Source organism: Heteronotia binoei, chromosome 1 (genome assembly GCF_032191835.1).
Source record: "Heteronotia binoei isolate CCM8104 ecotype False Entrance Well chromosome 1, APGP_CSIRO_Hbin_v1, whole genome shotgun sequence".
NCBI lineage: Eukaryota > Metazoa > Chordata > Lepidosauria > Squamata > Gekkonidae > Heteronotia > Heteronotia binoei.
In genome coordinates this window covers 172,874,108-172,901,810 of record NC_083223.1, presented here as the reverse complement: position 1 = coordinate 172,901,810, position 27,703 = coordinate 172,874,108, and the positions used below count along the sequence as shown (strand labels likewise).

General features: G+C 42.6%; 1 protein-coding gene across 3 annotated transcripts in view; it reads right to left on the bottom strand.

Annotated features, from left to right (window-relative positions):
* The window catches only part of FEZ2 (fasciculation and elongation protein zeta 2), a 68,379-nt gene that overhangs the window by 29,905 nt on the left and 10,771 nt on the right, over positions 1–27,703 (bottom strand). For all 3 annotated transcript variants that reach the window (XM_060244171.1, XM_060244163.1, XM_060244155.1), the window contains exons 2-5: positions 26,952–27,060; positions 14,114–14,230; positions 11,401–11,545; positions 8,388–8,656 (exon numbers count right to left, since the gene is read on the bottom strand). In XM_060244171.1, coding sequence (XP_060100154.1) covers positions 8,388–8,656; positions 11,401–11,545; positions 14,114–14,230; positions 26,952–27,060 — 640 coding nt within the window. The remainder of the gene's footprint in view (positions 1–8,387; positions 8,657–11,400; positions 11,546–14,113; positions 14,231–26,951; positions 27,061–27,703) is intronic.

Sequence of the window (27,703 nt, the reverse complement as noted above, 5' to 3'; positions counted from 1 at the left end):
ACATTTTAGATGTCAAGTACCAAAATGGTATGTAGGGGGAGGAATTCGATCACTTGTCTCATTATGCTGCAGGCCTGATCAAGACTGGGGCCTTGTGACATTTTTAAAAGACCAAATTCTTCTCCAAAATGGCATTGGTGGCCATAGGTTGGACCCATGGTTGCTCATAGCACCTAGTTTGACTATCAAGTCACTGAGCTGTAGTTGACCACTGCCTGGCAACAGTCAATAATAATAATAATAATTTTCTAGTCTGCTCTCCCCTTTAAACATGGCTCTGGGCGTTGTACATCAAGACTCAATACAATCATAAATTAAAGACACAGTTAAAAACAGTACAATATAGCAGATACAACAAAATTTAAAATACAAAATTTTAAAATAATAATCTTTATAATTAAAAAGAAATGTGTTCAAAGAAGTCAAACATTTTATCATGCATAATGTTACTTCTTTCCTTTCTAGATGTTCTTTTACTCTTCTTACAGCAGGTAGTAAACAATGGAAGGAACAGAACACACAACAGGCCTGAGGACAAAATAACAGAGCTACTTGTTCCACACACTGCATGTACGCACACAAATATAGAAGCAGAGTATTGTAACAAGGTTCTGAGAGACCTGAGTCCACATCTCCACTCAGCGTTGAAACTGGGTAACCCTGAGTCAGTCACTGCCTTTCAGCCTAAACCTCTTCACAGAGATGCTGTGAAGGCAAGATGGAAAAGAGAGAATTGCATATACTGCTCTGAGCAGGTTAGGATAAAAATGCACTAGACAGGCACCTGTGTGTATTGCCCTCTGGAAGGATCCTCCTCAAGCATAAAGATTCTGCTTCTACTGCAGAAGAGGATGTTTTTAGGCAAATACTGCTGGATAAGATCCACACAGTTCTGAAAGTGGGACTAACATTTTGGACACTGGATGAATTTTTAGTCTCTGCCCTTTGATCCCCTTGAGAGGACTGTTGGTTCCACAATGTATGTGGTGAGCATATACAAAGATATATTCTTATGAAGTTATTTGCATTCAGCCTGCTCTTGTGCTATTCTACAGAACGACTGCTACATCTAACTGTGCATATGTGTATAGGGACCCCAGCAACCAAGCAGGATCATTACCCAGTTGATTTTATCTTAATGTGAGATCCTGCAGTACTAGCCACCTATGGACAGACAGTAAGTGTACAAACAGCACATCATATAACTTTTGCCACAAGACAGTGAAGGATCTTGTGGAAGGCATATTCTGAAGGATGGTTAACAAGTTGCTTCATAATTATCTCTCTACTCTCCTCTGAAGTTCTCACAAACTTCCTTGTAGACAAAAATAGCCCCAGGATTCAATATATTGTCAGAACATTCCTAATTCTTAAGAGCTATATTCAGTACTTGGATATATGTAACTGCGTATAATGCATAAAACAGGCCACACCAGGTATTAAGTGGTGCCTGCACAGAAGTGCTGCTTTTCTCTCTCAAATATATTCAAGCAGCAGTTGGAAAAAGATGGGGACCTTGCCTATGTCAACAACAGACGCCTGTGTCCTTAGCAAGCCACTTGATATATGACAAATGCAGATCTTTTTTGGGGGGGTGGGGGTGGGGGGGAGGATTGGAATACTTCTCTCTAGAAGTGTTTGACCTTTAAAAAGGTAGTCCACTGCTTTATGGCAAACAGGTTTCTGTTTCCTACTCCTAAAGAGCTATTCATGGAACAATCTCCAAGTCAATGCAAGTATTTATAAATGCTATTTATATATCCATTATTAAAAGCACCCTCTTATTTTCATAGTAACGTATATAACTGCTTCATGGAGATCTTCAATTAAATTACAGCATCTAGGGCATTTATTGTTTTCCAAGGGTACAAGCCACAAGTTGTCCAGTGCTGCTTTGGGAAAATATCAACATTTATCATACAAAGGCAACAAACAAATGCAATTTCTACATATTTAAGAAGATAAAAATGGTTTAAACCAGGGATGGCCAAACTGTGGCTCTTTCACACATATTGTGTGGCTCTCGAAGTCCCGTTGCCTGGCTTGGAGAAGGCATTTCACTCTTTAAATCACTTCTCCAAGCCAAGCCAGTCAGTGGCTTGGAGGATGCATTTAAAGTTGCTTTCTTTCAACTTCTCCCTTCCCCAACTATTTTCCTTCCTTCCTTCCAGCTTTCAAACATTTGACGTTCATATCTTGCACCTCTCAAACATCTGAGGTTAATGTCTTTCGGCTCTCAAACATCTGATATTTATTCTATGTGGCTCTTACATTAAGCAAGTTTGGCCACCCCTGGTTTAAACACTTCTACCACATGCACTTTGAACAGACCTTTTTCTTTTAATATGAACCTTAAAAGAATTTTCTTTTTGCAAACTAATTTGTTTGGATTTATTTTTGAGGATGCCACCAAAACAAAGAATCACCTACATTTTAAAGCAGATTCCCTCCACCAGTGTTATTTGAGACAAGACCTTGGACTTATTACTGAAGATATGAAATGGATCAGAACCAGACATCAGTATGCAAAGCAACCCACTTTTAAAAAGCATCCTGAATTACTGAGCTACCCCACAGCTCTAGATTCCTCTTTGGGATCAGAGGGATGGGGGCAGTATCCAAATCTTAAGCAATCCATTAAATGCAAATGACATAATTCATACCAATATCAGACAAAGCAGAACCACAGTTTTAGTAGAGTCCAAAACAAGAAGGAAAACTGTGTAGCACCAAAAATTTCTGAATCAAATATTCAAACATAACTCTCTTGCCATAATGCATCAGAGTGGATAAATATTCCCACGTTCTATTGCTGTTTCTCCTGGAGCAGCAGTAGAATGTAGGAATTACTATCCATGAAACTGACTAAGACTGGTGCTTCAAATGACAAGTTATTTGGCGGTGGTATGTGAAGCCTTGACTATGGGCAAATGAAGCTGTGGGCTGAAGGTCTAGCTACTGAAAATGGGTTCCCCCCTTTTGCTTTCACTATTTGGACAATAGAAAAAGACAGAAGAAAAGAAACTCACAAGGAATTGTCAAAGGAAGTTTGGAAATTATTCTTTATTGATATGGAAAACAATGGATATTGTATATGATTGGATATCTTTATTGTTCTTGTAATACAAAATCACTGCTGTGGCAAGAAAGTTGTATTTGAATATTTGAATAATTGATTCAGAAATTTTTGGTGCTACACAGTTTTCCTTCTTGTTTTGGACATAATTCATACTAAAGCATGTGTGCCCCAGGGTTTGAAATTAATTTATCAGAAGCCATAATTAATTTGACTAATAGTTTCATTTTAATAGCTGGCCACATATGGTCTAGTCTATTTTAAATTGTGTTGTATCACTACCAGACTAAAGGCAATAATTTTTTAAAACAATAAAGTCATCTCAAGCAAAGGAGAGGGACTGACTGCAAGCTTACTTTTTGGTCAGACGAACATACCATCATCCTTTTAAATTGTCCTTAAATGTGCTTTTACACAACTATTTTTAATGATTTAACTGTGAACAGTTATAAGATTAAGTATAATTTTACTTTGTGATGAATTCTATTAAGTCCAGTCCAGTAGCACTTTAACAACCAAGATTTCTAGGGTATAAGCTTTTGAGAGTCAAAGCTCCCTTCATCAGACTTTCAAAAGCCTGGAAAACTTGTTGGTCTTTAAGGCACTAATGGACTCAAATCATGCTTTTTTATTGCAGACCAACAGTTACCTGCTTGAAAATATGTATTGAGAGTGGCATTCTTGCTGGGTTTTAAGATCCCTGGGGGGAATATTTTCAGTAAATTTTTAAGGTTAGGGAAGAGAACACAAAGTTTCTAGAATCTGTAGCATGACGTTTCATTCACACAAATCGCTGGCATGGCGGGGGATCTAAGTCCTTTGCAATTCTGGAAAATCTTTCAGTATCTAGGAGATGCTGCTAACCTAGAAAGCCTCTAGAGCTTGTGCAACTGAATGACACACTGTCAACTCCTAGAGTCTAGTACAGGGGGGGCCAAACTGTGTCTCGGGAGCCACCTGTGGCTCTTTCACAGATACTGTATGGCTCTTGAAGCCCCCACTGCCCCATCAGCCAGCTTGTTCAAGCCAAGCCAGCTGGCAGCTTGGAGAATACATTTAAAGTTTAAGTTGCTTTCTTTCTACCTCTCTCCCCCCCATCTATTTGCTTTCCTCCCTCTCTTTCTTCCTGTCCTGCAGCTCTCAAACATCTGATGTTCACGTCTTGCAGCTCTCAGACATCTGATGTTCATGTCTTGCGGCTCTCAGACATCTAACATTCGTGTCTTGTGGCTCTCAGACATCTGGCATTTATTCTATGTGGCTCTTACATTAAGCAAGTTTGGCCACCCCTGGTCTAGATGCATGTCTCAGAAAAGAAAGGCAGAAAACATCACAGTCCAGGAAAGGAAAGTTTATGGAATAGGGCAGGTTGATAATGCACATAAGAAAGGAAGTAGAAAGAAACCATGGCTGGCATGAACACAGAGCTGAAGTGATTAAATACAGCACAATGAAAAGATGGGCTGTTAGCTTATGGAAAGAAAGACTCTGAGTATGATCATGCAAGAGATTTGGTCAGACCCAGCCATGCCTCCCCTCTGGATTTAATGTGTACAATCACATGCACACATCTGTAACTACCTTGTTTTAGGACGGGCTGGGATCAGATTAAATCTCTAAAACGCATGCAGGGGCATGCAGGGTGTGTTTCTCAGCTGTCTGAATGGCCAGGGTGTGTGATGCACCCGGCCCTGCATGTGCAGGAGCAGTCTGAATGCTCCGCTTGCATGTGTGTGGCCCCTGCCTCTCCTGGCAGCAGGGCAAGGGCTGTGTGATTGCCGCAGCATGCATAAAAGAGAACTGCTTTTTCAGAACTGGGTTACTGCTGCACCAAATTCCCAGTGTGATCCTACCCACAGAGAAGAGGTAGCTGCATTATTATGGACCTGAGACTTACATAAATTAATGAATTGCACTGAAGAGCAAATTTTGCCAGGTTCAGCTTCTCCTGTGATTGCACCACTATTATGGAATACCCACATCTCCCATGATATATTAGAAGTACAAAAGCTCTTTCACGGTATTATCATGGAAGTCATAAAGGGCAGAGAGGCTGTCATGATTCTAGGCCTAGTGAGGTCTGCAGGCTCCAGGGAAGCCTGTGTTAAAATAGCTACAGAGCCTACATTTCCCAGGATCCCTTCTGTCCCTGGGTGGGCAGAAGTTTTGGAGAGAAAACTTGCCCAGAGGGGTAGAACATGGGAGGAAACAATAAAAGGCTAGCTAGGGAAGAAAGTTTGTTCTCTCTAGAAAGGCTGCAGGAAGAAAGGTTCTCTATGGGAAGGCTGCAGCTGAGGAAAGATCCTTCATCCAAGGAGGTTGAGTGAGTCAACTGGAATTAGAGGAAGGGAATATGTAGTTAGTTGCATCAGGGCTTTTATTTCTTTGTGAGCACCTTTACTATTTTCAGTATTAAATGTTTTTACAAATAGGGTTGCCAGGTATGACACAAGAAATATCTGGGGACTTTGGGGGTGGAGCCAGAAGCAAGGGCGTGACAAGCACAACTGAAGGGAGTTCTGGTCATTACATTTAAAGGGATTGCAGGCCTTTAAAATGCCTTCCCTCCATTTGGAAATAATGAAGGATAGGGACACCTTCTTTTGGGGTCCATAGAACTGGACCCTTTGGTCCAATCCTTTTGAAACTTGGAGGGTGTTTTGAGGAGCAGCACCAGATGATATGCTGAAAATTTGGTACATCTACTGCAAACAACAGCGGCCGCCGCCACCCCCCCCCCCACCCGCAGATATCCTTGGGTCAATTCGCCATTAAACACTATGGGAATCAGTCTCCATAGAGTGTAACAGAATGTTCAGCAGACATTTCCCTCCCCTTGCTTTCTGATAACCCTGAAGTGGGGGGAGGACCTCCAAACTGGGGAACCTCCTGCCCCCAACTGGAGATTGGCAACCCTATTTACAAACCACTTATTGTTTTTGAGCACTTATACTAAACCTGTTGTTGTTATTCTGCCTGGGCCCTCATGACTCTTCAGTCACAGATAAAAGGTTTTGTTAAGAAGGAAGACATAGGGGTTAGGTGGGTGTTCTGGGGCCTCCCAGACAAACCCTTACCAGAGTGGTGGCAGCCAGTAGATGGCCCTTCCTGGTTCCCTTCTGTGTGACAGAGGCCAAGGAGTGAAATTTCACACACTGACTCAAAAGAAAGTATGGATTCAGGTTCTGACAGTCAAGCACAAGATCCTGCCATAGCGAACTGCAGTATGGATTCGGCTTCGATCCCCCAGTCTCCCAGTCAGTGCCAATTTTGCCTCTGGAGTAACATAGCATCTGCCAGCAGGCAATGGTTAAAGCAATCTAGACCTTCAAATAGCCCATGGTCTAACTATTATGGTGATTTTATTCTTTCAGTCTTTAGCGGCATAACTGACTTTTTAATGCCCTCAATAACCATCCCCCACCCAAGAAAAGGCATAGTGTATATAAAATTTCCAAGAACATGAATACTAATGCATAAAACAGATGTTACCTCAATATTAAATCTGTAAAAAAACACATGGAAGTATGTTGATAAGTTTCTGACAGGTACACTGCAATATAAAATAATACATGGATGCTCCTTATACTTTGACTGCCAATTATGAAACTCAAAGAAGAATACAGGAGCTGTGGCACTTCAGTGTCAACCAAATTTCACAACATGCAGTATAACAGCCAAATCCCTCACATTCTCCATCCCATTCAGATAGCAGCAGATACAAATATAAACACTAAGAAGAATATGAACTTCCAGCCTCTTTGTAACTGGGTTTAAAAAGCCTCCATTGGGAGAAAGAAGCCCCAGTGAGGAAGAAAAATACGTGCTGGAGAGTTTGGTATCTCCTCTTGCATCTCCACTCAGTCAATTTCCTTCCCTCACATGTAAGAGGAAGGAATGAAGGGGCAAATCATGTGAGCAGGCCTGCTGGGGACTGATCTTCAGCACAGTTACCCCAATCATGCACTTCTTTCACCATGTGATTACAACAATGCAAGAAATTGTAAAGCCATTATAAATTTACCTACAATGTCAATTACAGAAATTTTAGTTAATCATAGGATCTATAATAAATTGTTTGAATATTTTTTTTACAATTTGCATACAAGTAAGAATTGAAGGAAAAGCATGTTGTCTTTCTTAGATGATGCATATGCTGGAATGGGCATCACCCTCAAGGAGGCATTCCTTCTTTATTATTTGTATTTTTAAAATAACTGATATTACAAGCCTATCTAATATCTGCCACCATATTTTCTCATATCAGAGAACTTATTGCAACTCTTCTTTGTATAGAGTAACATTCTCAGTTCTAAAAAGTATGCATATTGAAAATACTACATATTTTCAAGGTGTTCCCTAATTGAAGACACATTTTTCACTGAACAAAATGATTTTAAATAATTAATCCAACCAATTAATTGGGTAAATGTTGCATACCTAGTATCTACCGAAGCAACTGCATTGATGACTACTTTTCAACACACTCTTTGTTACATACTGTTGCAGTATGGCATGTGGATAACTTTAATGTCGATGAAAAAGCACTTCAGTAACACCAGAAGTTAGTGAGCATGTGTTGTACTGCTGCCTGGTAAAGAACTGGAGGTGAGAGCCTAGGGTTGCCAGGTCTGTGTTGGAAAATACCTGGAGACTTTGGGGTGGATCCAGGAGAAGGCAGGGATTGGGGAGGGGAGGGGCCTCTGCATAGTACAATGACATAGGGAGGGGAGGGGCCTCAGCAGCCATTTTCTCTAGGGGAGCTGATCTCTGCTGGCTGGAGATCAGTTGTAAAAACAGGAGATCTCCATGCCCCACTTGGAGGCTGGCAACCCTATGGGAGCCCCTGGCTCTGTCCTGTTATAATTAGATTGTAATGTTTCCCTTCAAAGTCAGCAAACATCTTGAATTCCACAGCCGTATCATCATACTTTATTTTCTAACTGTTGCCCAATACAGGTGAAAGATTATGCATGACCTCACTAGAATAGAGTAGGTGGTGTGGTTATTAATAGAGACAACATCTGCTCTAAAAATATGCAGACTGTGACATCTTGAACACCCTACAGCTGCTCATCAGAAGCTCTAAAAAAAATCACTAGTACTACAGCAATTATCATGGGAAATCTAAACGATTCTCAAGAGTCTGATTATGGAGAATCTAAACACAATTCTCCTTTACTGTTTGTGTTAATGTTTCCTTAATGCCATTCAGGATTACTAATACTTTCTTAATGGGCAAGTTATAAAGAGCAAGTTATCACCTACAGTCAAGATGTGAAAGAAATGTTTAGAGACACAAGATTCTTACTGTTCCAGGCATATGACTTCTCTCTCGTTTGCCATTCTGAGGACTGCCATTTTTCAGCTTTTTCTTCTTCTTTGCCATTTCCTTTTGTTCTCTTTGTTTGTTTTGTACTTCAATAAGGACTGATATGAAGCTATTCTTCACTTCCTTCTCAAATTCCAGCTCATCTCGTAGTGCCAACTGCTGTACTAGTTCTTCAGAAAAGTCCTTGATAGCTGTCTCAATCTCTTCTAACAGGTCATTTAACTCAGTCACAGATAGCTTTTTTACTCCTGTTTTTTTAAGAGAAGAAATAACAATGTGTAAAACAATGCCCATCAAAAATAAATTGATTGGAATTTTAGTACTCCTGTCCTAAGAGATCAAGAGATGCCTGCAATTCTCATAATCTAACAAACTGCATAAGATGTCCTTTGTCCAATAAAGAAAACAGCACACTTTACTTTGGACAACAGAGGAGAAACACCTCTAAAAGAAAAAGACAAGCAACTATAGTGCAATGAGCCTTTTTTGCATGGCTCAAAAAAGATACGTCAGTATTTTCCAGAGCTTTTTTTTTTTTAGAAGGAACTCCTTTGCATATTAGGCTTTGTTGTTCAGGCGCACAGTCAAGTCAGACTCTTTGCGACCCCATGGACAAAGTCACGCCAGGCCCTCCTACCATCCTCCGAAGTCTGCTCATATTCATGTTAATTACATTAGTAACACTGTCCAGCCATCTCATATTTTGCTGTCCCCTTCTTCTTTTGCCTTCTGTCCTTCCCAGCATCAGAGTTTTTTCCGGTGAGTGCTCCCTTCTCATTTGGTGACAAAAGTATTTCAGCTTCAGCTTCAGCATCTGACCTTCCAGGGAACAGTCTGGGTTGACTTTGATCTTCTTGCAGTCCAAGGGAATCTCAGGATTCTTCTCCAGCACCACAGCTCAAAAGCATCTATTCTTCTGCGTTCGGCCTTCCTTATGGTCCAACTCTCACAGCCATACATTACTACTGGAAATACCATTGCTTTGACTATACGGACTTTTGTTGGCAGGGTGATGTGTCTATGTTTTATTATACTGCCTAGGTTTGCCATAGCTGTCCTCCCAAGGAGCAAACATCTTTTAATTTCATGGCTACAGTCACCAACTGTAGTGATCTTGGATCCCAGAAATGTGAAGTCTGTCATGACTTCCATGTCTTCCCCTTCTATTTGCCATGGTGTGATGGGGCCGGATGCCATGATCTTAGTTTTTTTGATGTTGAGTTTCAAGTCTACTTTTGTGCTCTCCTCTTTCACCCTCAACAAGAAGTTCTTTAGGTCCTCCTCACTTTCTGCCATCAGAGTGGTGTGATCCGCATAACTGAGGTTGTTGATGTTTTTCCCGGCAATCTTAATTCCGGCTTGTGCTTCATCCAGGCCAGCATTCTGCATGATGTATTCTGCATATAAATTAAATAAGCAGGGTGACAATATACATCCCTTGTTGAACCCCCTTTCTATTCTAAACCAATCAGTTGTTCCATATCCCGTTCTGACAGTTGCTTCTTGACCCTTATATAGGTTTCTCAGGAGACATGTGGAGGTGGGCTGGTACTCCCATCTCTTTAAGGACTTGCCACAGTGTGTTGTGATCCACACAATCAAAGTCTTTAGCATAGTCAATGAAGCAGAAATAGGCGTTTTTCTGATACTCCCGTGTTTTCTCCATAATTCATTGAGTGTTGGCAATTTGATCTCTAGTTCCTCTACCTCTCCAAAACCCAGCTTGAACTTCTGTTAGTTCCCGATCTACATACTGCTGAAGCTTAGCTTGTAAGATCTTTAACATGACCTTGCTGGCATGTAAATGAGTGCAATGGTGTGATATTTCGAACATTCCTTGGCATTATCCTTCTTTGGGATTGGAATATAAACTGACCTTTTCTAATCCTGTGGCCACTGTTGTGTTTTCCAAATTTGCTGACATAATGTGTGCATCAGTCTACAACCCCCTTATGTAGCCAATCCTCCAAGAGCTTACTGGGCTCTTCTTACAGGCCTACTGTAAGCTCTTGGAGGATTGGCTACAACATGGGGGTGTAGCCTAATATGCAAATGAGTTCCTGCTATAAAGCAAAAAGCCCTGGTATTTTCATATCCTGCCAGAAAAATAAATGAAATGCATCACTCTTGCTTAAAAAGTGCCATAGGAATTTTCATAGTAGAAAACTGCAAAGGGGAAAAACCATTTTCCCATTCTTTCAACACTGATAATTGCCAAAGACATTTAAAACCTTTTCTTAATACAATCACTAGTCATTGCTGAAGAGAACAGCTAGTTAAGTATCATTTTATAGATCCAAACTTTATTAATATTATGGAACGCCAATCTACAAGTCTACCATGCAGTAGAAGACCACTGTTTGCTTTAAAAACCTTTCCTCAATACTGTTGCACCCAGTGACAGAAAGACTGGATCCTCAAGATGCAGGCCACAGCCTTTGCAGAGGCCTGATGATACCACTGTGGGCATAAGGTCTCTTCAAAACTAAGTAACACAGCACTAGCTCACTCAAGAAATTTCAAAACCAGGAAGGGGGAGAGAAATAACCCTGAAAAAATTGTCATAAAGCATTCAGGAAAATATTTCATTTTGAAAGATCACAATTGTTTAGCTTAGTCCCCACCACCACTAGTTTTGAATTGCTTATAAATATATTTGAACACAGCTGTCTTTAGTCTCAGTAGGGGTGGGCTTCCATTTGTAGATCTTAGACATCTAGAGCAAGCCAACAGAACACCTTGTCACATGCCTGTTATCCGTGCCACTATGAACCTCTGGTGTCACTTTGGCAGTAACAGCAGGGCTAAAAGCAAGCCCTCAACAGATACATTTGGGAAGATACCAGCCATGGCAGTGAGTTGAGCATCAACTATGTTACAGTGAAGGTTTCTGTATATAAATTATGTGGAGCCCACAACCCTGCCCCAAATATACAGAAATGCCATGTTTTGTTATTCAGATTTATAAGAAGAAAAAAATGGATTCCTTTACCCTCTTTGTAGTTGTGATTTGTGCTGGACCTCTTAAGCATCTGAATATCTTGGGAGAGTAAGGGTAGATGGTCTGACTGGGTTGGTGTTTTATCATCATCTGGATCTGGAGATTCCTGCATCATTTCTTCTATTTCTTCAATCACCTTTTAAAATAAATGTACACAGTTATGTACTGGTTCTGGTTGTTAGTCACGGGTCTCGGTGTTGCCTGGCTAAATGTACTTGAGGGAACAGCTCACTGAGACCATGGAATAGGGCCCTGGCTTTTATATCCCCTCCCCACTTGAGAAGTATGATCTGTAGTGGTAGAAGGTTGCTCCTTAACTGATTGCATCACAGAAAAAAATGACTTTAATAATGCTTCTCATGGTTTGAACATATGAAGCTGCCTTCTACTGAATCAGACCCTCTTTGGTCCATCAAAGTCAGTATTGTCTACTCAGACTGGCAACAGCTCTCCAGGATCTCAAGCTGAGGTTTTTCACACCTACTTGCCTGGACCCTTTTTAGTTGGAGATGCCGGGGATTGAACCTGGGACCTTCTGCTTACCAAGTAGATGCTCTACCACTGAGCCACTGTCCCTCCCAGGAAGGAAATTAAAAATTATATGTTTTTTCAAACATGTGACAGATAGAAACAGATGATATTTCCTTATCCGGCTTTATCCTAAAATACAGATTACTGAAGTTTTGTTAATTCTGTCCTGAACACAGCTCACACTTTTTTATAAAGTACAACAAAACTGTAACCCTGTATCCATATTCAGGATTTTTTTTTTTGCTCCAGGGCTTAACATGTTCTTTTTAAGTTTGTTTCCTCACTGAGTTCTCTGTTTTCAAAGGCATTCTCACAGTCTTCAATTTACCATTAGGTATATATCATTGCCGCAGCAGTCCCCATTGCTAAATTTATCTATTTATTTATTTAAGCTAGCTGTAACAATATAGCTGTAACAATATACTATCAACATTTTATTCTCTTGATTTGCTTGTCAGAGTAGACAATTAATTTTCCTCTCTTGACCCCTACGCCCCTAGCATCACAGGCCTTCAGATGCAGTAAGATATGCCATAATAACCCCATAATCTTGTCCACCCAGACATTTCTGTAGAATGTTCGTTTTAACAAGGATTTTATTTCATCATGTAAACCAAACAGAAAAATAACATTCATATTTGATACGAATGTTGCTAAAGCCAGGAATTGGGAACTACCAAGGTATTGCTTTTAACCAATTCTGCTCTGTTGAATAGCAGCATATATTTGCTTACACCATATTTGCTTACACCAAAACTTGTATCTTCATTCATTCACTGAAATCTGTGTTTTTAAATAAGTGAAAAGATCAAGAGTTAAACACACTCATGGAACCTATATTTTGTCCATTAATTTTAATGAACCTTTATTTACATTTTACAGGGAAAACTTGCTAAACGGGCAAGGGGAATTTTAAGCCTTACTATCATATAATGTTAATTAAGATGGAACTTCCAGCTGTGAGCCATATATGAGTCTCCTGCTACCTGTTATGGAGATGGATCGTGGTGAATGATAAGAGCACACGAAAGCTTACGTTCTAAATAAAAACCGATTGGTCTTAAAGGTGCAACTTGACTCCTGCTTTGTTCAACTGCTTCAGAGCAACACGGCTGCCCGCTTGGCTCTTTACCCAGCCATTGTTGAAACTGCAAGCTCAGTCTTTTTTTTCCTCAAGCGGACTTGTCAGAGGTTAAAAAACCCACTCTACTAAGAAACATTAAAAACATACAGTGCACAAACTTTCATCTCTGTTGGTTTCAACAAAGAGAAGAAAGGCTAATTAAGGTATCTGGAAACAACAGAAAAGACAGCCTCTCTCAGGAGCCTGTTGAGGTGATCTCAGATATTCCTTATGTTAATATTGTTGATTCTTGTCATTAAACAAAATATTAAAAGCAATTAACAAGAACACTGGAATTATATGTTTCCAAGCTCATTATACTGCAGCCTTAATAGAACTATGTATGCTTGAGTCCAGGCCAGTGCTGGATGGGAGACCCCTGGGGTCCAAAAAGGTTAATTGATACTATTTAGGTTTAAGCAGAGTACAGAAGAGATCTAGGTTATCATTTCAGCATTGTCTGCCAGACTAGGTATAGATTTGGTAAAACAAATCCATTTGTGTGATGCATGCGCAGCAATACAGCTATCTAATCTAGGAAAAAAATCTTCAGATTTTATTTACTGCAACCAGATCCAGTAACTGGAAGCAAATTCAAACAGGCATATAGTTCCACAAACAGTCAATTATCAATATCAAGCCACTGTGGTAGAAACTCTACATCCATTTGCTTCTATATGATCTCTTGTCATATTACTTTTACTTTACCTTTATTTTAAAGTCAAGTCTGTTTTGACCTAATCCTAATAATAATAATAATAATAATAATAATAATAATAATAATAATAATAATAATAATAATAACTTTATTTTTATATCCCGCCCTCCCCCGCCAAAGGCAATAAGAAAGTAAGGCAAGCTTTAGAAAGAATAGAAAACATTTTGGTGACACATAGAAATAAAAATCTCATAAATGGAACAGCAGTATTTTGTTCCAAGTAAGATATCAGTTTATCTCCAGATTTATCTATCATTATTTCTTCCATTAGGGCAATGAAAGTATTAATGACATAGTGATACCTCAACAGCATTCTTGCACTATTAGTTTACCTGCTCAGCTGTGAAGATTGGTTCTTCACTGATGCAGGAAACAATGATAGAATGCATATCCAGCTGTTCTCTCAGCTCTTCATCATCTGATAAATCAAGGTTCAAATTGTCATTAACCTATGCATAGAGAGGGATGACAAAAAGGAAAGTAAGATTAAGCTTAATATTAAACTGTTAGGAGATACAAAACAGGCAAACAATATAGGAGCTACTGTAATAAATCTCAACACAATGAATATGGTTTAGGAATGTTTCAATAAAAAGATTATATATAGATGCCAAACTAGGTAGAGGTGGATAACCATGTTAGGCTCAAACAGTGGAACAAAGTTTGAGTCCAGAGGCACCTTTAAGACCAACAAAATTTTATTCAAGGTGTATTCATGCACACTTCTTCAGATACATTGAAATGGAAGTTACCAGTCCATACATATGGGTAGAGGGTGAGCAGCAAATTAGCATACAGCATAATAAAGGTGTTTAACAGATGCAAAGTCCAAACTGGAACAAAAAGCTTAGTTTATATGATTACCATTTGTTTAGATTTAATTCCAGGGGAAAACACAGTAAAGGAAATAACTATATCAAAATTGGAGACTGATGAGCAGATGTGCCTTTCTTAATTTTGGAATGCTGAGAGTAATTAACAGAGTCTCTTTATTATGCTGCAACCATCTCCTCTCAAGCATGGATGCAATAGTACAGCAGCCTCTTCTTTGAGGTTGTGCAATTGGCTTTGTAATTTATCTCCTCTGTCCCCAGACAAGTGAAATACATTCCACTCTAGGAGTGTGTGTTTTAATCTACCTGAGCTGAAATATACGCAAAAAATATGTAATCAGTACCATTTGGGTATATTTTTCAGGAAAACAAAACAAAAAAGTCCTGAAAAAAATCCTGGATATATTTGGGAATTAACTGTGTAGATCTGAAAAACAGTGCTGTTTGTCAGACTTCTACTGCAGTCCCTTTGAAGTTTAAAGGGACTACAGAAGACTGCCTGAGGATCAGCTAGGCCTGCAGGGAGTGGTCTGCTCCCTGCTAGTACAGCTTTGGGCTGGATTATTGTGCAGTTCTGTTTAAACAGGGTCACACTACAAGCCAGCTGAAGGATCAGCTGTGTCAGCGGGGAGCAGTTCTCTCCCTACCAGTATAGCTTCAGGCTGGCATCTCATGCGGCCCCATTGAAGTAGAAGCCAGTCTAAAGATCAGGTATGCAAGTGGCAAGTGAACTGCTCCCTTCTAACACAGCTTCAAGTGTACAACCCCTCCCCGCTCCTCCATTTTTTCTTCTCAGGTCTACTGGACCCCCAAAAATTCAAGATTTCAAAAAAATTCTGGATCCAAATACTGGCATTGGGATCTGAGATTTTTCAATTATCCCCCAAAATAGACCCAAACAGAAAAATACAGGACAAAAAAAATACTTACATATCCCATTCCAATCTACCATTGCAAATTGCATTACATTCTATTATTAATTACATTCCAATCTGCTAGTCCCATCTACCATTTCAAATAAGAAATAAAATAATGTATAGTGCTTCTGGGGGATTGGTGAGAAAACAGGTGTAATAACTGAATGAGATAAGAAACCAACTTCCCAGTTAAGAGCCTTTTGAGTAGCAGCTCCAGCTTGGTGGAATGCACTTCCAAATCAGATCCAGCCCTGCAGGACTTGGTACAGAACTACGGGCCTGTAAAATAGAAATGTACCACCAAGCATATGTGTACAGTCAAGAGAATTCCCATCATACACATCTTCCCACCTCTTCCTTCCCGTTCTCTTACTCAGGGTGTGTTATAGAATTATTACGTGCCATCTGATAAATTGTAAACATTGGGAAATGGTTTTAAACTATTATGTTTTAAGTTTATTGTAATTTGTTCATTATATATTGTGACCTGCTTTGAGCCCACGATAGTGGACAAGAGCAAGATATATATCAAAGAAATAAAGTCCTGGGAGTTCCATTGCTCTGAGTGTTGTAATAACTTGTAACTCAGCAATTTCACTTTCTAGACTGTTCCAGTCCAGCCTGTCAACAATGCCCTTCAGTTCTCTACACAGAGCAAATATGTCAAACCCTATGCCAAAGGATAAATGGACACTAATCTGACATCAAGAATCACAAGACTGAGAAACATTTCAGCTTTCTAGGAGAGAAGTGGCTGAATGTGCTTAATGCAAGAGCCACATTGAATAAACGTCAGATGTTTGACAGCTGCAATACATGAACAATATATACATCTTTATTAAAATTCTCAATACTTTCTTTGAACAGAAAGATGAAATACATATGTATGTACTTTACAACGTGACCATGCTAGAAGGAGACTTTTTAAAAAACAAATGCTGCGAATAACAGTCTCTATAAGACTAGCATAGGGAAAGGTTAGGGAATTATTTTTTGGCAGCAGTGGAAGAAGGAAACACACATGTATCATATAAATCACTGACCACTATTTGCATCATTATGCAGCTCTCTGCCTTAACACCAAGGTTAAATACAGCTCCTATAAGAGCTATGAAAATTAAGGGATAAACCCTGCACATCCCTCTTTAATTCTGTCCCTCCTTCCAGTGGGTCCCTTGGCTTTCTTCCCCCACTCTAGGTCTCTGGGCAACCTCTGTGGTAGAGGAGAAGAGCTTGCAAACCTGCCTATATTCTCCTCCATCACCCCTTCAAAAATATCAGAAATAGTCACCTACTCAGGGCTTTTTTTGGGGGGGGGGTGTAGAAAAAGTCCAGCAGAAATTCATTTGCATATTAGGCCACACTCCAGATGCCAATCCAGCTGGAACTGTGTTTCTGTCCACTTCTACCCCCCCAAAAATAGCCCTGCACCTACCTATGGGTCAGTGCTCAGAGGATGACTGAGATCCCGATGCTAAGCAGGCTTACTTGAGTATAGGCCTGCATTAAGTTCTTCCATGATCTCTGGGAGCCACACAGAGGCCTTGTTCACATAGCATGTTGAGTCCGTGTTAAACTGACCTGGTTCTGTTCCGAATATTATCAATCAGATATTGATAATCCAGATATTATCAATCAGACTGCCATACTGCAATTTGAATCACTCCACAGTGAAACTGTCTTCTGCCATCCACATGACGGCACAATGCAGTTCTTTTTTTTTGTTTCTTCCACTATTATGCACATAAGAGCATAATGCGCATGCACACATTGTGCGCATGTGCACAGATCAAGAACATTATGTGGTTATGCGCATATCACTAAGTAGTAAAAAAAAATGGCAACTGTAAACCGGATGTCTGAGGCTCCTTTTGCTCCGGGACAGCCTTCAGACATCTGGAAGTTGGTTAATATCGCAGCAGAACTATCCAGATGGAGAAAACTACGAGTAAAACTGGACAACTAAAAAAAAACACTGCAAAGGAGCAGGTAACAAAATAATCCGGTTTGGAGAAGGATTGGAGGGAGGCGACAATGATTGACTACCGGGAGGCAGATGTTGCTGTCTGATCAGCCACTTTTAATCCTGAAGGAGACAGCAGCGACAACTGATTAAACTGTGCGTCTGAACAGGCCCAATATGTGAAAGAACCACATGTGGCTCCTGAGCCACAGCTTGGCCATCCCTGTTGTAGGACATTCAATGGGTGACCTCAAAGTAGATGTTTTATTGTTAGTGAAACCGAGGCCCTGGGCCTGTCTTCGGATTATACTCTGGATGGTTTTAGCCCCCTCAGCCTGGAGGAATTGACAGGATTCTCTTATCTGCTCGCCCAACAACTTGTAAATTGGACCCATGCCCCTCCTGGCTTATTAAATCCTGCCAGAGGGACCTTAGATATCCTATACGGGATATCATAAACAGATCCCTGACGGAAGGGCATTTTCCAATGCCACTCAAAGAGGCAGTGGTCCGTCCCCTCCTAAAAAAAACATCTTTAGACCCGGCCCAATTGGCACATTATCGGCCGGTTCAAATTTGCCCTTTATGGGCAAACTTATTGAGAGGGCAGTGGCGATGCAGTTACAGACCTTCCTGGAGGACGCTTCCGTCCTTGACCCATTTCAGTCCAGCTTTTGCCTGGGTCATGGGACGGAGACGGTGTTGGTTGCCCTGGTAGATGACCTTCAACGGCATCTGGATCGGGGTGGCTCGGCGGTACTGATGCTGTTGGACCTATCGGCTGCGTTCGATACGGTCGACCATCGGCTACTGACGTGCCGCCTTGCCGACGCAGGGATTCAGGGGTTGGCTTTACAGTGGCTTTCCTCTTTCCTTGATGGTTGGGGACAAAGGGTTGCGATTGGGGGGGAGCTATCCCGGAGGTGCACACTCGATTGTGGTGTGCCCCAAGGGGCGGTTCTCTCCCCGATGTTATTTAACATCTATATGCGACCCCTTGCCCAGATTGCCCGAAGGTATGGGCTGGGGTGTCACCAATATGCTGATGACACCCAGCTCTATCTGCTGATGGACGGCCAAACGGTCTGCGCCCCGGAAAATCTGGATCGGGCACTACAGGCCGTGGCTGAGTGGCTCAGACTGAGCGGACTGAGACTAAATCCTGCGAAGACAGAGGTCCTTTGCTTGGGTCGTCGGGGACCGGGGGGGGGGGGGAATCCCCCTACCAGTTTTTGACGGTGCGCCGCTGACGGCGGCGGACAGGGTCAAGAGCCTGGGGGTACTATTGGAGCCTTCTCTAAAGATGGAGGCTCAGATAGCAGCCACTGCCAAGTCCGCATTTTTTCATCTTAGGTGGGCAAGGCAGCTGGCCCCCTTCCTGGAGCGCGACGACCTAGCAACAGTGATCTATGCTACGGTCACCTCGAGGTTGGACTACTGCAATGCCCTCTACATGGGGCTGCCCCTGTCCCGAACTCGGAAACTGCAGCTGGTGCAGAATGCCGCGGCCCGGCTGTTATTGGGTCTCCCAAAGCGGGGACACATCCGGCCGGGTCTTCGGACCCTGCACTGGCTTCCAGTGATGTACCGAGTTTGGTACAAGGTGCTGGTCATTACCTTTAAAGCCCTATATGGCCTGGGACCTGCCTACCTGAAGGACCGTCTCTCCCCACATGTTCCCCAGAGAGTGCTGAGATCGGGAACCCAAAATCTTCTCGCTATCCCTGGGCCAAAAGATGCCCGCTTAAAATCCACTAGAGACAGGGCCTTTTTCTGTTATGGCCCCTATATGGTGGAATCAGCTGCCGGAGGAGGTGAGGGCCCTGCGGGACCTTGTTCAGTTCCGCAGGGCCTGTAAGACGACCCTCTTCCGGCTAGCTTACACCTAGCTGAGACGAGAAACTCAATGTAGCTTTGCCAAACTCCTGTTCACATAGTTTTGGAATGTTTAATGGTTTTAAGGTTTTAACTGTTCTAAATGTTTTAATTGTTTATATATTCAAATATTTGTTTAATTTTATGTCTGACTAATTGTTGGGAGCCGCCCTGAGCCACTTGTGGGAAGGGCGGGATACAAATCATAAATAAATAAATAAATAAAATTGTAGAAAAACTTCAGGAACAAACTAGAAAGGGAAACTGCCAAGTTACAGGTTATTACATCTACCCATCAGTCTCTGATCTACCACCCTCTTAAGCTTCTCTCTCAGGTTATGGGTTAAATGTAGGTCAGGATGTCACAAGCTACTCTTGTATCTTTCAAAATATACAGAGAACCCTGACCATTTTGAACCTCAGGTCTTCTCTCACTCCCAGAGACATCCGCAGACAGGGTAGCCCAGCCACCTTTAACAATCAGTCTTCACTTACGCCGTTGTGGGGCAGGAGCTCAAACACTGTTCCCAATCACTCGCTGCCACTATTCATTTCTATCCTATAATAAATGTATATAGACAGAGATACTAAATTGTGTGTGCATACTTCTTCCCCATAGGCATGCAGCCTGCAGTATTAATTGAGACAAGAAACAGCTTCAAGAGAGGAATGGTTACGCATACGGAGACAGTTTCAAGAGGGGAATGGATAAGCATATGGAGCAGAGGTCCATCAGTGGCTATTAGCCAAAGCTTATTGTTAGAACTCTTTGTCTGGGGCAGTGATGCTCTGTATTCTTGTGCTTGGGGGGGAGGGCACAGTGGGAGGGCTTCTAGCCCCACTGGTGGACCTCTTGATGGCACTTGGGTTTTTTGGCCACTGTGTGACACAGTGTTGGACTGGATGGGCCATTGGCCTGATCCAATATGGCTTCTCTTACGTTCTTAAACTTTAGGATATGAACAAAACACTGAGAAAAGTAAGAGATAAGTAACCATGTTTCACTTCCATTGAACTTTTAAACTGAGGTCTCATTCCTACAACTGGGAACCTTTAGTTACAAATTTACTATTTTCAGCTTGCTCTAAGCAGCTCTTCTGCACAGTTCTGCTCTGCGAAACATCCTCCTTTCCCCTGCCCAGCTCCTAAACTGCCAACTCCTCTGCTGCTAACCTCTAACTACCATCGTCAACTGCTGTTTTTTCCAGCCTCCACTCTCAACATTCCGTCCGCTCTCATCACCTGCTCAGGAGAGGCAGAACCTAACCTGTCAGTTTCAGCAGCCATAGGAAACGAGGAAAGATCCTTAAGTATAAGGAAGTGCCAGTGGAGATCAAGGCAATTCATACTATAGTATTCCCCAATACTATGTATGGAAGGGAAATTCAGACAATGAAGAAAGTTAACAGAAAGAAGATTAATTTTTAATGTAGTGTTAAACAGGGCTTTTTTTGTAGCAGGAACTCCTTTGACTATTAGGCCACACACCGTGTAGCCAATCCTCCAAGAGCTTTCAGTAGGCCCTGTAATAAGAGCCCTGTAAGCTCTTGGAGGATTGGCTACATCAGGAGTGTGTGGCCTAATATGCAAAGGAGTTCTTGCTACAAAAAAAGCCCTGGTGTTAAGAGAATTTTACAGATACCATGGAAGTGACTTGATGGCGCATAACACACACACAAATCAAATCATGCCTAAATTCTCCATAGGAGCTACTTGACTAAACTGAGACTGTCTTACATCAGATGGGTTGACTCAATAAAGGAAGTCACAGCCTTCAGTTTGCAAGACTGAGTAAGGATGTCAAGGATGTTTCAGAGGTGATAAATTCACGGGTCACCATAAGTTGGAAATGACTTGATAGCACATAAGATGGACTCTAGGCACCTAGCTACTTATTCTGCACTTCCACTGCACCATCAGATTGACTAAACAATTAACAGATTAATTAAGCAGAATTGGCTTTCATTAGCATACCAATGGTGCCTCATTCAAAATTCCTTGACAATCTCAGTTGATGTTTACATACAGATGCTAAACAGAATGAGATACTCCACAGATACTGTCAGCATCTAAGGATTGCCTCAAGCAGCTGCTATGACTGCATCTTTCAAAGAAGCCTTTATAACTCACCAGGGCATTGTTCACCTCCAGCTAGCTGAAATTGCCTACGAAGGGTGATGGATACGTGGTAGGGCAGACCATTCCAAGTACTCTGGTTGCAATAAATGAAATTCATCCAAGAAAATGTGACAGCCAGGAACTCTAGTAACGTCTGGTCATAGTACTGCCTCAATAGTGGGTCACTGTACTGCCTCAATAGTGGAATCAAGATCAGAACAAGATGAGTAGCTGTGTTAGTTTGTAGCAGTAAAAAGAGCAAGAGTCCAATAGCACCTTAAAGACTAACAAAATTTGTAGCAGGGTATGAGCTTTTGTGAGTCATTACCAATGTTCCCTCTAAGCTTCAGAGTCCTGTGAGCAAAAATTCTACTTTGTGAGCTACTGGCATTAAAGTTGTGAGCTGCTGCATAAATTATTGTGCTCTGGGGTCATCCTTCCTGAGCTAAGACAAAAATTTGTGAGCTGGAGGCCAAAAATTAGTGAGCTAACTCACACTCAGCTTAGAGGGAATACTGGTCATTACTCACTTTTTCGGATATAACTAGAATGTGATCAGAACAGAAGCTCTGTAACCCACATGGAACAGATCAGAATATATAAGGGATTTCCAGTGTGCAAAGCCATTGTGGAAGACTTACCAACATATTCACAGGTACAGTAATGTTTTTAAAAATGCTGTAACAAAAGCAGGGCCCATTGCCTAGGAGAAGAGAATTGATAACTATAGAAAGATCTTGACCAGTGTTTACTCCTCAGGGTATAGTGTGCAGTTTGGTGTAGTGGTTAAGTGTGCGGACTCTTATCTGGGAGAACCGGGTTTGATTCCCCACTCCTCCACTTGCACCTGCTGGAATGGCCTTGGGTCAGCCATAGTTATCACAGAGGTTGTCCTTGAAAGGGCAGCTGCTGTGAGAGCCCTCTCCAGCCCCACCCACCTCACAGGGTGTCTGTTGTGGGGGAGGAAGGTAAAGGAGATTGTGAGCCGCTCTGAGACTCTTCGGAGTGGAGGGCGGGATAGAAATCCAATATCTTCTTCTTCTTCTTCTTACAGGTAATGTTCCCAAAGGTATCTTTAACTTCCTGGCACCCTCTTCTACAAACTGTTCATTTAATTATTGCTGTGTACAGCCACATAAAAACACATTTAAACATGTGAAGTTACCCCAAGTCACACATAATTTCATTTATGAGACATTTTATGATCCATCAAGTCACTTTGAAATCACTACTTGTGTATTTTACTGTGACTATTTTCAGTACAACACTGGAAGCAAAACACAACCACTAAGCCAAACTAGCAACAAGACCTCTTAGAATATTGCAAAGTAGCTTTGTGATAGATGATTGCTGATTTAACAGAACATTAATACAAAGAAAAAGGGTTTTCTTTCAACATACTTTAGAGTGTAGCAGTTGCACCTTATTTAATCAACAAATTTACCTAATCAGAGTTTTTCAAATTAGTACAAGTTTTAAGTGAGGATTGTGTGCCCTCTCAAACTGTGCCCCAGTAAAACTGACAATACACCATCAGGGTGTGGCAAGGGGAGTGCACAGTTTGGCAACCCCTTATCACTGCTTAATCAGATGTGCTTCCTTAGAACTTTAAACCCCACAGTGGATTGCCTACCTGGAGGATGACCCGAGCTTTGAGACAGATGGAGAACAACTCTGTAGATTCTCCTGGACCTTTTGGCAGCTTTTGATACCATTGACAAGAGTATCCTTCTGGACCACTTTTTGGGGTTGGAACTGGAAGGCACAGTTTTCCAGTAGCTGTAGTCCAACCTGGAAAGTAGGTTTTCGAATGTGGTGCTGGAAGACTTCTGCTTAGCTCTTTGGTGTATGGGCATGCTTAAGTTCCACTATGCTCCTTTCCTGCTTTTGAACATCTACATGAAACTGCTGGATGAGGTCATCTTGACATTTTAGCTGCATTATCAGCAATATGCATACAATACTCAGCTCTATCTTGCACTTCCAGCAGATCCCAGGGTGGCTGTGGAAATTGTGAACAGGCTCCCAGAAGTGGTTTGAAATGAATGAGGGCTAATAAGCTTGTCCTGACAGAGAAAGGTGCTACTGGTGGAGGGGAAGATTGACTAGGACATCAGCTGCCTTCCCTCTAAGGGAGCAGGTTGACAGCTTGGGGGTTCTGCTGGACCCAGGCCTCCTGCTAGATAAGCAGGTGGCAGTGGTGGCCGGGAGGGCTTTTCATCAACTTCTGCTAGTTAGTCAATGTAGTGCATGCCTTGGTAACATCTAGTAATGTGTTAGTAATGTGCTGTACATCAGACTGCCTTTGAAGAAAGTCTGGAATTGGTACTGGTATTGCCCTTCATGAAGTCCTATAAAACTTGGTACCAACCGACTGGCACACGAACCTACCCAAACATTAAAATAATCTTCAGAGACCCAGCTTTGGGTGCACCCATCATGAAGTGAAATGGATAGCACTGTAAGAAAGGGCCTTCTTGGTTGCGGTGCCAACATTGTGGAATTTCTTCCTCAGTGTGATTCATTTGCAAACAGATGAAGATTTTATTTTGTTTCACTCTTACTGACGCTCCTTTCTGTTACTGTTTTAAAGTGTTTTATATATCCACTTTAAAAAACCCCTTTAAATGGCTGTGGGGGGTGTCACAGGCCTTCTACTGGCTGCCAGGGAGGGCCTTCTACTGGCTGCCACTACTCTAGTAAGGGTCTGTCTGGGAGGGCCCAAAACACCCACCCAACCCATCTTCCTTCTCAGCAAGCACTTTTTATCTATGACTGAAGAGTCATGCAGACCCAGGCAGTATCTCCCCTATAATAGAATTCTCCAGACAGACTGCTCATATTTCACCTGATCTCCATTGGCTAAGCTGCCTGTCGCTCAATCTCAATGGAGAGAAACCCCCTGCCCTCCAGACACTGGCTAAGCTGCCTGTCAATCAATCTCAATGGAGAACAACCTCCACCCTCCAGCTCCAGAACAGACAAGGACTGTCCTACTGCTTTGCAGAGGAGAAAAAGAAAACCTTCCATCAATTGTCTGAGGGAGGGAGGAGAAGGGAAAGAGCCAGAGAAAGCTGCCCCTTGTAGGGCCGGCTCGCCCACTAGGCAAACTAGGTGGTTGCCTAGAGCACCGAGAGGCGGTGGGGCAGCAAATTGGGGTCTTGCCCCCCTCCAGTGCCCCAGGCAAGTGCTTAGCTTGCCTCCCTCCCCCCTCCCCACCACTGCTGCCGCTAGCCCCCTCTGGGCTGCTGCTACCCGCCCACCCCCCGAGTGTGGCATCCCGCCCCCACTTGCCTGCGCAGTGCTCCACTTGTTCGCTCTCTTCCCCCTGCTCGCCGGCTAAAAGTAAGCCTGTGCGTTTTGTCTCTTAACAAGACGCACAGGCGCGGGTTGCGAAGCCGGCAAAGCTTACTTTTAGTCAGGGAGCAGGGGGAAGAGCAAGTGGAGTGCCACTGCTTTTAGCAGCAGCGGGCCGGTGAGCGGAGCGCCGGGAGGGGAGGTCAGGCAGGACATTGTGTGTGGGGGGGGCGGGCGGGGAGGGGGCACAGAGCCACAGGGGGGAGCCATGGGGGGTGCGTTGGGGGGGCACCATGCAGCAAGTCTGCCTAGGGCGCCCCAGGGCGTCGGGCCAGCCCTGGCCCCTTGATTGGCTGAGGGCTCCTCCCTCTCCTCCTCTGGAAGGGAAACAGCCAGAGACAGGGGAGAAAATGCTCCTGTGGCAGCAAACCAGATACAAGGAGAGAGAGGGAGGGAAAGCAAGAGAGACTTAGACAGAGAGAATGAAGTCCTGTGCTTCAGACCAACAACTTTTATTAGAGAGACAGTGCTGGTCTGAAAGGTATCACTAAAGGCCTCTGAGGGAGAACTCATTCGGGCCAGTCCTGAATAGGGATGTCAGTTCTAGGTTGGTGGCAAATTCCTGGAGATTTTGTGCAGGAGTCTGAGGAGGACAGGGTTTGGAGGGGAGAGGCCTCAACCAAGTATAATCCCATAGAGCCCACCCTCCAAAGTAGTAATTTTCTGCAGGGGGGGACAGATCTGTTGTCTGGAGTTCAGTTGTGATCAGGAGGCTGGTAACCCCTAGGCCAGGCTGCTTGCTACTGTTCAGCAGCAGCCCTCCTTGATAGCCAGTGTGGCATAGGAGTTAGGGCTTCAGAGGCCAGACCTGGGTTCTTGCCGTGGAAGCTGATTGGGTTATTCAGACAGTCACAGACTTTCAGCATAATTTATCTTACAGGGTTGTTGGGCAGATCAAAGGGAGAATGATGTAAACTGCTTTGGTTCCCCTCCCCCAATGTGGAGAAAGACTGTGTTTTTCCTAGGTAGATGCTGCAGGGAGGGGGGAGGAGATGGAAAGCTGAAGTCAGATCAATTCTCCTACAGAAAATGGCTGCCTTGCGTGGGTGGGAAGACATCAAGGGGGGGTACTTGCCCAAAGCCTCTTTCTAGAGCCTGCTGTATTTTTCTCCACAATGGGCCTTATTCCTAGTAACAACAATAAGTTTATTGTAAGTGCTCAAGAATAAATAAGAGGGTTGTAACTTTTAGTGCAATTTTGAATATGGAAAAACAGTAAAGGTGGTACAAAATGAAATAAAAGCCCTGACACAACTAACTATAATATATATTCCCTTCCTCTAATTCCAACTGACTCACCACTCTTTGGATGAGCGAACCCTCCTAGCTGCAGCCTCTCTCCAGCCCAGCCTTTCCAGAGAAAATAACCTTCCCTGTCTAGCTGGGCCTTTTATTTTGCTCCTTCCAGGTCCCACCCCACGGGGCAAGTTTACCCTCCAAAACTGCTGCCCAACCAATCAGAGGTACAGAAGGGATCCTGGGAAATGTAGGCCCTGTAGCTAGTCTAATACAGGCTTCCCAGGAGCCTGTAGGCCACACTAGACCTAGAATCATGATTGGGGCGGGGGGGGGGGGGGGGGAGAATGTGAAGCTTTTAACTCAGCCATGGAGGCTATTAAGGAGCATTCAGATGGACACTTCACCCTCAGCTACCTTGCACTTTTCCCTTTACTTTGAAGAAAATGAAGTTAATATTTGTGAAGATTTGGCACAATGACATCTGATAAATCTACACTGCTACACTGAGGGGGCTTCCTGCTGTCTATGCAGGGGAAAATACCTGCATGGAAGCCACTTTGGGCTCCAATGTTGTAGACTATAATGCTCAGATCCTCTTGCTAGATCCAACCAAGTAAAAATGTAAAAAACCAAATCTCACTTTAGGTTACACGGGCACAAATTCTATTAACTTGAAATGGCACTTACATATGATCTTAACAGTATAGCACTGCAATCATACAGTTAAGTGGTTAAACCACAATTTCAAAAAATTAGCACTAATTCTTAAGGATGCAGGAAACTGCTTTAAAGAGGACAATAAATACTAACACTTGTTTCTGTTCCATAGTTTCAGTCTGAAAACAGAGTTCTGAAGCTCAATACTTACCTCCTTTTCAGAAAGATTCAGGGTTGGCAGGTGCAGTGATCTGGTATGGGAAGACTTCCAGTCGACTGGCATTACATTACCATAATTATCAGTCAGAGCATTCCAGATCCTGAGGGAAAAAATTAAGGAACCAAAATTTTAGTTTTAAAAGCAGAAACTTTAGTTGTCTTCAAGAAACTCTAACCACAAACCCATTTGTGAACTTTCACTTCAATGTCTTCATATCCAGTATTTAAAACAACATTAAAATACTTAAAACAGTGATAGAACAATACAATACCCAAGATGAAATTTTCCGTTGCTATCAGTTTCCATCAGTCCCCCAGGTTGGGGGGATGTGGAAGACTGAGGGGGGAAGTAGGGATATGAGAGCGCCATCTCTGTCCTCAACCAAATGCCTGGCAGAACATCTCTGCCTTGCAAGCCCTACAGAAAGGCAGTGAATTCCATAGGGCATGGATGTTCTCCTGCAGAGAGTTCCATCAGGCAGGGGACAGCCGGATTTCTCTTGGGCCAGGGACCACCAGGAGTTTTTTACTGACAGAATGTATTGCTCTTCCAGGAAAGACAGGTTGCTTACCTGTAACTGTAGATCTTTGAGTGGTCATCTGTGCATTCACACTCATGGGATAGTGCGCCCGCACCGATCCCCGAATTGGTACCTAAAAAGCCCGGGATTTTTCCGCGCTCGGCGCCAATGGGCATGCGCAGGCGTCCCATTGCGCATGCTCACCGGTGCCAGTGCGGGGATC